General features: G+C 40.9%; 1 protein-coding gene across 4 annotated transcripts in view; it reads right to left on the reverse strand.

Annotated features, from left to right (window-relative positions):
- The window catches only part of LOC112227571 (collagen alpha-1(XVIII) chain), an 82907-nt gene extending 71573 nt beyond the window's left edge, over positions 1-11334 (reverse strand). For 2 of the 4 annotated variants that reach the window (XM_042308919.1, XM_042308916.1), the window contains exons 1-2: positions 10920-11332; positions 10749-10828 (exon numbers count right to left, since the gene is read on the reverse strand). In XM_042308919.1, the coding sequence (XP_042164853.1) occupies positions 10749-10828; positions 10920-10930 (91 nt within the window). In that variant the 5' untranslated portion in view covers positions 10931-11332. Of the gene's footprint in view, positions 1-10748; positions 10829-10919 lie in introns of all 4 variants that reach the window. The other 2 variants (XM_042308918.1, XM_042308917.1) reach the window with 2 other exon arrangements.
- Positions 11335-12231: the final 897 nt, after the last annotated feature.

Genomic DNA, 12231 nt, shown 5'->3' on the forward strand with positions numbered 1-12231 from the left:
ACTAGTGACATCGGCTGACAACTAGAAAAAACTATGTCTCAACAACATGTTCATCTATTTGCCCTTTGAACCCCTCCAGGGACACCAGGTCAAGGAGTTTTAGGTTGGCTTGGAGGGAATTGCAAGACCAGGGGGCTGAGTAATGCTCGGTTATAATTTTCAGAACTGTAAGCATAAAACAAGATTAAGATCTGAGCTTGTATGCTTTTTCATTTTGAGCTTTAAGATGGCAGTTTTACTAAAATGGCCTTACAAATAAGAATGTACCAGTGTTTGAGCTTGACCGGTTGCTATTGATGTACATCCGACAGCACGTCTCTGATTAGTGATAAAACCAAGGGCTGCATGATACACAGAGTCAAGAGCCTTCAGTGTAGAGCTTGAAGCTTGCACATAGTCACACAGATAGAAAAGTACATCTATTTTCTGGCGGCAAAGGAAAAACACATTTTGTGCAGGTAATAAAACCCAATACGCAGCTTGAGTTTCCAGACAAGGTTCTCTACATGGGTGATGAAGCTCAACTTCTCTTCCAGCCAAACTCCCAGATATTTGTACGTTTTGACTTGCTCTATAGAATGTGCTTCCAAGGTAGTCATTACATGGTCTTCAGAGTGTTTAATATTGGGAAAAAAACATGCCTTTTGATTGAGAGGAATTCAGAACAAGCTTCAAGTCGGTCAGATTCTGTTGAATGATGTTAATAGCTATTTGAGATTTTTCAAAAGTCCAACTGCTTCTACTCGAATGGAGAACAGTGTCATCTGCATAACAAATGTTGTGGATTTAGTAGTGGATGCTGTCTCATGACATAATAGTTTGGACTTCTTAGGGTCACTTCTAAGGGGAAATGTATACTCGAATATATGCTATTGTTACATCATGAAGTAAGCAACTGGTGAAATAGAAGGTGCTTGAACCTCTCCTGTATTAACACATCAATCTATAAGGGGGTCTTGGTTTGAGTATGCTGTCTCATGACACACCCACTTGACACAAACTGGTTGAATCAATCAAATCAAATCAAATTTATTTATATAGCCCTTCGTATATCAGCTGATATCTCAAAGTGCTGTACAGAAACCCAGCCTAAAACCCCAAACAGCAAGCAATGCAGGTGTAGAAGCACGGTGGCTAGGAAAAACTCCCTAGAAAGGCCAAAACCTAGGAAGAAACCTAGAGAGGAACCAGGCTATGTGGGGTGGCCAGTCCTCTTCTGGCTGTGCCGGGTGGAGATTATAACAGAACATGGCCAAGATGTTCAAATGTTCATAAATGACCAGCATGGTCGAATAATAATAAGGCAGAACAGTTGAAACTGGAGCAATGTTGTGTCAATGCAATTTGTCAACGTTGTTGTGACAGAATCTACATCGAAAATACATTTCATTGGATCATTAATGTAAACTGTTGTTTTGAGGGTGAAATTTCAACCACAGGATTATAACATTTTGGTAACCAAATGTCAACATAGACACACCTTGTATAAAATATGTTGAATTTGTACCTTTAAAACAACGGCATATATTCAATGTTATATCCACTGTCAGAAAAAAAACAATAGGCTGGGCAGCACCTCCTACGGGAGAATTGATTTATCTACAGCTACCCATTGCTCTCCCATCCAGGATTTTAATCAAGCCCAGCCTTGCTTATCTACGCTTTTTCAGTGAGTATTACCAATGTGCTATTGTGTGAATAATTGTTGAGAGATCTCCACTTAGATCTCCAAACTAAATAGATTCACTGTTGCTATCGAAGTCATTCCAAGGGTAGGTTAAACAGAGCAAATTAAATGTGACCATACTTTACCTCTCATACAGTGGGGAGAACAAGCATTTGACACACTTGCCGACTTTGCAGGTTTTCCTACTTACAAAGCATGTAGAGGTCTGTAATTTTTATCATAGGTACACTTCAACTGTGAGAGACGGAATCTAGAACAAAAATCCAGAAAATCACATTGTATGATTTTTAAGTAATTAATTTGCATGAAATCATACAATTTGATTTTCTGGATTTTTGTTTTAGATTCCGTCTCTCACAGTTGAAGTGTACCTATGATAAAAAATTACAGTCCTCTACATGCTTTGTAAGTAGGAAAACCTGCAAAATCGGCAGTGTATCAAATACTTGCTCTCCCCACTGTACATCATCAATGATGCTATTTAGGCCTATATAGCATTTGTGATGTCATCAACAGATATGGTTTCAATTCAACACAGAATTCAACTGAAAATAGAAAAATAAACAATACAATAGGCCTAGGGTTTCAAGCTCTGGTTGATTGAAAATGTCATGATATTTAGTGATGTTGAATTGTGTTTGGTTGTCAACGCAACCAAATGTCAACATTTCAAGGAGATGTATCTTCTGCTTGGACAGTTTCATGTGCCACTGACTTAGTCTGGTTTAAATTCCAGTTTGTCTACAAATTAATAATTGATAATTGTTGGATTCACGTCTCCATCTTCACCAAAAATGTAAGTTAAAGAATAGGACTAAATCAAATCAAACAAAACATTTTAAGTGTTTTTTTGTTTAAAACAATTTATCACATAAATATTGTTGTCTTCAATGTCAAAGTTTGGGGCGGCAGGTAGCCTAGCGGTTAGAGTGTTGGACTAGTAACTGAAAGGTTGCACGATCAAATCCCTGAACTGACAAGGTGAAAATCAGTTGTTCTGCCACTGAACAAGGCAGTTAACCCACTGTTCCTAGCCTGTCATTGAATATAAGAATTTCTTCTTAACTGACTTGCCTAGTTAAAAAAAAAAGTTACAGGACTTTGATGTTAAATATGTTTGTTTGCCATGGCTAGCTAGCTGGATGGCTAATGTTTGCATTTAAATAATGCAGCAGGCATCTCCGGCTTTTTTGTTTCACCTGCCAGTTGGAAGGTGGAGACTGCGGTGTCTGAGATGTCAGAGAGGCAGAGGGACTGTTCCTGACCACTGCTGATGTGTGGTTGATTTTCTGGCGCTTTACTGCAGCCAATGCATCTGACCATCAATGGAGGATCAGCCACCTATGGAGGAGGGGCTACTATGGAGGAGGGGCTACTATGGAGGAGGGGCTACTATGGAGGAGGGGCTACTATGGAGGAACTGGGAACATCGGACAAAGCAACAGGCCCTTGTCTGACAGACAACATTTCTCCCTGGCTGTACTGTACCATTGATGCGCCATCTGCTCAAGCCATACTGACTTTTCCAAACAGCCTCAACTCCATTCGTTTTGCATCTTAATTTCTTGTTCATTGATGAATAATGTAAAGTATTTTGTTAACAAGAGGACCACCATGGAAATAGGTTTCTAAACTTTTGCATATTATCCACTGTGATTTTTAAATGTATTGTATCCACATGTGTGGTTGTATTGTGTTATTTACAATCATCATAAACTTGATTTAAAGTGCATTAACGTTTGATTGGAACTATCCAAGCAGAAGTTGAATCTCCTCCAAATGTTGATATTTGGTTGCGTTGACAACCAAATAAAATGAAATATCACTTTTGAAATACAATATAGCCTATTAACTTGTCGACAAGTTAACAAATGATATGTTGGACTCACATCTCCAACTCAACCAAAAATAAAGGTTAAATAATGGGATTAAGCCAGTGGCTTAGATGTAACTATCCAAGCAGTAGATATATCTCCTTTGAATGTTGATATTTGGTTGCGTTGTCAACCAAACACAATTCAACATGACTTTTGTAATACAGTAAGTAGCCTAAAGTTAAGGCTATCTTACAAACTAATGTAACGTGGCCACATTTCAAGGCTACTGTAACTAACTATACATTTCTTCTCGTGTAATCCTTCAGGTTTCGGGGCTGTCGCTGGGCAAATCTGTCGTTCTGCCCCTGAACAGGCAGTTAACCCACTGTTCCTAGGCCGTCATTGAAAATAAGAAATTGTTCTTAACTGACTTGCCTAGTAAAATAAAGGTAAAATAAAAAAATAAAAAAATAAAATCATATAAAGCGTGCATGTCAAAGATAGTAGGTCGTCGCAGGTCTGGAGAGATCTTCACAATTGCTGTAATAATCATTGCAGAATCTCGTATGGCATTGATCACTTGCACCATGTACTTTTAATGTAATCTCATCTGCAATCCAGGTTAATTGATTCTGCTATTAGATAAAGCACAGTGATAAAACATGAACCTGTTGTATAAATAAATAAAATATTGTATTCCCATTTGAACCTTGCTGCGCTTTTAAGTGTTTAAAAGCGCAGTGATAAACATTTGGGTGACAACTAAACCAAAAGTCAGACATTGTTTTTCCATTGGAATTTGGTTGTGATTTTAGATGGTTGGAAGCATTGTGATAACACAGTGGAAATTCAACTCACTTTTGGCTGTCTTATTGAGTGGGTAAATATAGGTTGTAATCTGATTGATCAACATCTCAACCAAATATTACCCAAATATCCACGTTGAAATGACACGGTGTGCCCAGTGGGTATGGACATCTAAGGGGGTAAGTAAGAACAAGTATTACCTCATCAAGTGAGGAACTAGAGAAATAGAATGTGCTTGAACCTCTTCTATATAAACACATCCATACACATCTAACAATTCTATAAACATACATAGGCACGCTGGCTGAAAACTAAAGCTAGGGCGCTTTTAACTTGATGAATACTGGGGAATGTTTACCCTTACGGTGTGACAAGTATTTTTTCCTTTTGTAATGGAGGCCGAGTTAAGAATGGTTCTGGTCAGCGTTACAGTACATGTTGCAGGAGACATTGACCAGACCCAGTGTGCCCTTTCCCGACACCCAAGGGAAGCCAAGTGTTTTGCTAACAGTCTGCCTGGAAGACACTGGATTGGAGAGCCTCTCCGCCAAGTGCAAGGGGCCGGCTCGTATTAGCAACATTACTCGAGTTAGCTTACATTAGCTTACATAAAGGTCCCACCTTCTCCTCTCCTTCCCCTGCATGTCTGTTCATTTCTCCCACACACATGTGCACAGGCACAAGGTCCATTTGGGGAGAGGAGAGAGGACTAAATTGAACCACACAGTTTTTTTTGTCTCCATGGTTCATGTTTGGACATGAGAGCAACACACTTCCTTGATGAATATCCATCTCCGTCCTCCTCTGCTTCATATTTTCCAGAGTTTAGGAGAGTTTGGGAGAAGAAACAGTTTGGCATGTCAAGTCAAATACAGCCACGGCGGCCAACGTCTGTTATTCAATCAGGGAGGGACAGAGGGAGCAGAGTTTTACATATAACATAAATAAATGCTTTCCATGTGGAGCATGGGCCCCATTTGTATGTCTCTTTTACTGAAACAAGGCCCTAAACCATTTGTATTACATATCTGTGGAAGGACATAAAACCATCACCTCTCTACTTTTTCTAGACAGGAACGTGGGCGTGAGTGTCACTAATACAAATCAAGGATTTATGATGAGCTAGCCCAGCAACAACTCCACGTCTCATCAGCAATGAACGGTGGCTTTAAAGGACTAGTTCATCTCAAATGAGAAAGCACATTTTCAGTATTTTGCTGAAACCGATACCCGTGTCAGATTAATTATGTACCGGAGTTTACATTTGTACCCATGTGTGTAGAGACACATAAACTCAGTAATAAAAAAAAGAAACATCCCTTTTTCAGGACCCTGTCTTTCAAAGATAATTCGTAAAAATCCAAATAACTTCACAGATCTTCATTGTAAAGGGTTTAAACAGGACAGGTACAGGATGGAAACAACAACTGCCCGAGTTACACCAGGAACACACAATCCCTCCATCAGTGCTCAGACTGTCTGCAATAGGTTGAACTGAGGGCTTGTAGGCTTGTTGTAAAGCAGGTCTTCAGCAGCCATCACCGGCAACAAAGTCACCTATGGGCACAAACCCACCGTCGTTGGAACAGACAGGACTGGCAAAAAGTGCTCTTCACTGATGAGTCTTTTGTCTCACCAGGGGTGATGGTCGGAATCGTGTTTATCGTCGAAGGAATGAGCGTTACACCGAGTCCTGTAGTCTGGAGCAGGATCGATTTGGAGGTGGAGGGTCCGTCATGATCTCGGGCGGTGTGTCACAGCATCATCGGACTGAGCTTATTGTCATTGCAGGCAATCTCAATGCTGTGCGTTACAGGGAAGACATCCTCCTCCCTCATGTGGTACCCTTCCTGCAGGCTCATCCTGACATGACCCTCCAGCATGACAATGCCACCAGCCACCAGGGTAACATCTCACAGCAAGAACTGGCAAATCTGGTGCAGTCCAAGAGGAGGAGATGCACTGCAGTACTTAATGCAGCTGGTGGCTACACAAGATACTGACTGTTACTGTTACTTTTGATTTTGACCCCCCATTGATCAGGGACATATTCCATTTCTGTTAGTCACATGTCTGTGGAACTTGTTCAGTTTATGTCTCAGTAGCTGAATCTTGTTATGTTCATACAAATATTTACACTTTGCTGAAAACAAACACAGTTGACAGTGAGAGGACGTTTATTTTTGGACTGAGTTTATATATATATGACATGAACCACAATATCATTGAGGAACATCAGGGTGGATGGAGAGGGAGGGCGGGTGGCAGGGATTTGGACACATGGAGTAAAAAAGAACAATATCACTATCTATTTGTGGTATTTTAGATACTAATGCTCTGCCATAAGTGACTGTCCTGTTTTTGTATTTTCCATTTCTTGTATGCTAAGCCATTTTGGAACACACATCTGTTAGCATCTAACTACTGTATTTCTGTTAATATTGTACATTGTTTATATATATTTGTGTTTGTTGTTGAAGCTGTTCTTATGCATAAATATCAATGATTGTATCTTTGCATGACCTTGTGATCAAATAAAATATATAATCCCAGCCCAAAAATGTAAAGGAACTCAGCTCCACTTTGGACCACTTTTGAGGTATGAAACTTTGATTTTGCGGTGAACAACTATCCCTTTAGGGCAACACATGTCATGTCAGTGCAGTTCTCTTCACTGAGGTGTTGAGTCTGTTGACATTCATTATTGGTCATGCCACTGTGAGGGGTGATGCAGTCTGCCCTGCTACTGTACGTCTGAGCCTGCTGCCCCCACAACCAAGACAGAGCTGCCACTCAGTCATCCTTCATTACAGCTAAACTCAGCAGCCTGGCAGGAGGCCACCCTCTCTCTCTCTCTCTCTCTCTGTTAGCCCGACATGGGAGCAGCCCTGGGGGGAGAAACTCAAACTATGCAAGCCCCTCTCTGGCTCAAAACTCCATGGGATTGGTCCAGAATTAAGAGCATTCAGACAGACACACAAGCACACACACACAAGCACACACACAGGCATGCTTCAGAGTGATATATAGTATCCTCTTATCTGTCTAGTAGGTCTGTGTAGTGTAGTATCCTGAGACCCAGTACAGACGTTGACATTTCTTTAGGAAGCATACTGTGCTGTTCCCATAAATAGACCCTCAGTTGGTGGTCCCCATGTGGCATAAGCATGTCAGTGTTGAATAATTCCCAGCTCTCGCCTATGCAGTACGTTACTGTCAGACCCGGGTCAACTGAGGGCAGGAGCCGCGACTGAAAACCATAACAAGTGTAATTACGCCACCGCATCGCCATCATCATCATTAGGGGCATTAGTGAAACACATGGGATTACTTCTTTCCTCCAATGACTACTCCAGTGGTTATCTACTCCAATGGTTATCTACTCCAACGGTTATCTCTTAGACAAAGTATGTAGGCTACATTACAGACCAGGTCACAGGAAAATAGTTACGTCAGCACTGTCGTCCTCTGTAGCTCAGCTCGTAGACATGGCGCTTGCAACGCCTGGATAGTGGGTTGGATTCCCAGGACAACCCATATTTAAAAAGTACGCAAGCTTTGGATAAAGGCCTCCGCCAAACTCCAATATTATATTACTGTTTGGAGATGCATCACTGTGCTCCTCTTTTGAACAGCTGAAGGCCTTTTGCCTGTCTCTGTGTCTCACATATTCATTTACAACAGTCCCATGAACATCATTAAGGGAATATTCTGAATGTGTGGAAGGCTTCCAGATTCCCTAACTAATAAACCATTAACATGAGTAGACTGTCTCCACATGTGCTTTAGGCCTAAGCATCTAACAATTTTCAGTCCTTGCTCCAATGTTGAAAAGATTCCACATAATACCTTCAAGTGGTGAATGTTGACGCTCTAGTTAGTCTATTGCAGAATTGATCCTTAGGACATTATTAACACATTTACGTTTAAGAGGCAGCAGTCTTCAACCTTTATCTGATTTGGAAACGCTTGAACATGCATTTAGACTGGGGGTAGCACACAAAGGCTGGAATGGTGCATCGTGCCTGCCGGCAGATAAATTCCACATTACCAGGCATTAAAAGCAACAAATCACCATGAGTGAATTCCCACAAACTAATTTTATGATGTTTCCAAAAGAAAAACAACTTAATTATCTTTGACAATACCTCATAAAGTAAACCCTCCTGGTATGTGTAAGGGCTCATTACATTGAGGGACACTTAAAGCAGGTATTTGTCCCGGACTAGGCTGGTAAGAAAACCATTAAGGCTAGTCCCTGTCACTGATATAAAGCATACAAGGACACATAGTTTCATTCTTGTGTATTTTATTCCTCTCTTGTTACAATATATATATTTCTTCATGCAACATTTCATGGTAAAGTCTACACCCGTTGTATTTGGTGTATGTGACGAATTTATTTTGACTTGATTCGACTTGACAATATGGATCAAGAAAGGGTCAAAAGTATCTAAGGCACATGTGTCAAACTCATTCCACCGAGGGCCGAGTGTGTGTGGGTTTTCGCTCCTCCCTTGTACCTCATTGATAAATTAGGGTCACTAATTAGTCAAATATATATATATATATTAAATACAGACACTAGGCCCTCCATGGAATGATTTTGGCACCCCTGATCTAAGCGGTAGGACACAGCACAAAACCTCAAAATGGATAATATCAGCTCGATTTCAACAAATACATGAGATGTGACGTTTCTAGGCGACGGCTTTGTTTTTTAGAGTATTTACTGCATAGCCTACATATGCCTGGAAATATTTCTCCCTAATGGCCTCCGCTGGCAAAAGCAGAACACACTGAATAATTTTTTTCTCCAAAAAAGTGAATCATCTTCGAGCAGTTTATGAATATGGCACATCCACAAACAGCTGACAGGAAATACAGTCGAGGAAACTGTCAGGGCTGTAGAATCACCAGTTTTCCCCCAGCTCCACATTCCCCTCAGTCACAAGTCATCATACTTCAGAGTTATTTTCCATAGAAAATTAGAGACAGCTTGCTCATATAGATTTTTGTTCTTGTAAGAGCCAAGTGACTCTAACTCCGAAGGAATGAGCTCAACAATTAAGCTCCCGGGGCCACATTACAATGACTTGGCAGCCCGTCATTATTTTATGGGGCTAGCGAAAACAAAGGTGCTTTTTGTGAGGTCATCTCATAGTGGTGATTATATGATCTCCAGTGCTTGTCAAAATGGCAATCTACGTGCCATTAAATTGACGAGGAGAGACAGTAATTACCGGTCACTCACTACCCAGGTAAATTATCAGACGGAGCCGTATATAGGCTAACGCTAACGCTAACCCCACTTAAATGAAGTTGAAGCCAAGTCAGGGACGTGTCATTGGAGACACATAAACGAAATCACAAACACATACACACCTTCCCCTTGAAAGTGTATCCTTTTTCTTTGGCCCGGGCCCATAACCAGTCCCAACTGTCCTGTAAAATGTCTTAACTATCTAGCTAACATCCAGTGAGGTCTACTGGATGGTTATATGCGGAAATGTATTCAAAGTGATACAAAACTCCATCTACTGCTCCAAGTCAATTACATGATTGGCTACTGATACAGCAGGTAGCCTGTGTTCTTCATCTTCCAGACACAGCCACCTACTGTCTGCGTCCTTGATCTGTGGCAATTCCTTTCAGTGTCCATTGCTAGCACAGTCAATACCTGCAGAGTCGCGCACATCTTGTATTACTTTTTACCATTAGTCACGGAGCCGTCGGTGACAGATCATTGAAAAGTCTCCGCAGACACCGTAGATAGAGCGCACAGCAAGCGCACAGCAAGCCACACCAGCCACAAGAAAATGAGATACGCTACATCATCACATCTTCAGCTTTCCAAATGTATGTGGACATGTTCTGATTCCACGTCAAAAACGTGTCGCACTGTATACAGTTATGAGATAGACCGAGCGTTGCTAGAATGACACGTTACCCAAAGAATAATGACTGATTGGTTTAACACTTGGTTGTCGATGCTGTCAAAGACACGCGCTGTGTATTTACACCCACAAGACGCAACGAACTCAAGAGGTTTTAAGCATCAGTCTGATATTTTTTTTAAAAGTATTGTCAAGTTAAAAACATTCGTAAATCCCAACACAAGACCGACAAGGACACGATTTACTGACCCATCACTCACTTTCATAACGCTATAATACTTGCACAGCACCAGCGTCTTAAAAAGTGGAACTTCACGCAAAGGCGATTGCACCAAGGCATTTTAGAATAGGGTGTGCATGATCACAAAATGCTTTAGCTAAACTCGCACAGACTATGTCATTTCAACTAACTATTAAGCAATGCATGCATGAATGAATGGATGCATATGTGCGAAAGTTGTGCTTAATACTTTCTCACCATACTAAACCAGTTCATCCAAATGAGAGAGAGCAGGGGAAAAAATGATGAGCGTCACATACCGTCCAGAAGCTGATATGCAGTCGACAGTTGGCAGTAGCACAAGGCGAGATGTATTCCAAAGGACCACAGGGAGAGGCTGCTGATAGAGGGGAAAAAGTGAATAATTTAGCTGAGTTCATTCTCGGTTTTTCAAAACACTTTCAATGCGCGTAAAATATGTGCGAATTTACCGTGAAGTCATCTTCGATCTTGTTAAGTCCACACAAAAGTCCTCTTGTTCCAATGTGATAGTGGTAAGAGTTGGAGCCCGCTCTATCCCTCACTCACTCCCTCTTAAAAAGATCTTGCTCTCCCCCTCACTTGGACTGCCCGCATTTGCAAATGAAACAAAGGCTGCTTTAGTCTTCCAAGACTGAACCGGTCCTCAAACACTGAAATCTGACTCCTCACAGTTGCTCTTCCTGGACCACTGCTTTATCCAACTCTGCCCTCATAGAGGTCTGGTCCAAAATGATTGACAGCCTTGATAAAGATAACAAAAATGCTGTCTAAAATGAATAATACAAATACTGAGATACAGTATATTGTATACAAAAAAAAAGGGTAAATTATATTATTTCCTACTAATACATTTGCTCAAATTGGTTCCAATCCAAGTGCCGATGTCATTTATCAAACTCCAGGCGGTGCTATGGTCAGATGATATGAAGATAGAGCTCTTTGACCATGCACACCAGTGGTGGGTTGGGCACCGAAAAACGGAAGACTGTGTCAAATTTGGTGGTGGATCGTTGATGTTATAGGATCATTTTGCTTCCACAGGTCCTGGGGCTCTTGTTAAGGTCAACGGCATCATTATTTTTATCAAGTACTTGGACATTTTAGCCAAAAACCTGGTTGCCTCTGCCAGGAGGCTGACACTTGGCCAGAAGTGGATATTCCAGCAAGACAATATCCTCAAGCACACATCAAAATCCACAAAGAAATGGTTACTTGACCACAAAATCAACATTTTGCAATGGTCATCTCAGTCTTCAGACTTGAAACTTATTGAAAACCTGTGGTTTGAGTTGAAGAGGGCAGTCCATAAGCACAGATGAAGGATATCAAGGATCTGGAAAGATTCTATATGGAGGAATGGTCATAGATCCCTCCAAATGTGTTTTCCAATCTCATAAAGCATTTTAGAAAAACTATCTGTGTCGTTATCCTGGCAAGGGGAGGGTGATTGAATACTGAAAACAGGGGTGCCAATAATCTTGGCCCCTATCTTTTTTAGATGTAAAAAAATGTATTTGTTAACAAAATGCCTTTTTCTAAGCAATTGTATTAGTATAAAATACTATATTTTTCAATTTTTTCCATGCAATATAGCTCAATTTTGGTATCATAACACAGTATTTTTTTCTCGTCTTTATCAAGGGTGCCTATCATTTTGGTCCTGACTGTGTATCGCTACCTATCCCAGATTCAAATGAATGCACACACCAAGTTCCCTCTCTCTAGATTAAAGAGTGATCTCTCTGTCCTACCTTTTTCCTG

This window comes from Oncorhynchus tshawytscha, linkage group LG29 (genome assembly GCF_018296145.1).
Source record: "Oncorhynchus tshawytscha isolate Ot180627B linkage group LG29, Otsh_v2.0, whole genome shotgun sequence".
Lineage (NCBI taxonomy): Eukaryota > Metazoa > Chordata > Actinopteri > Salmoniformes > Salmonidae > Oncorhynchus > Oncorhynchus tshawytscha.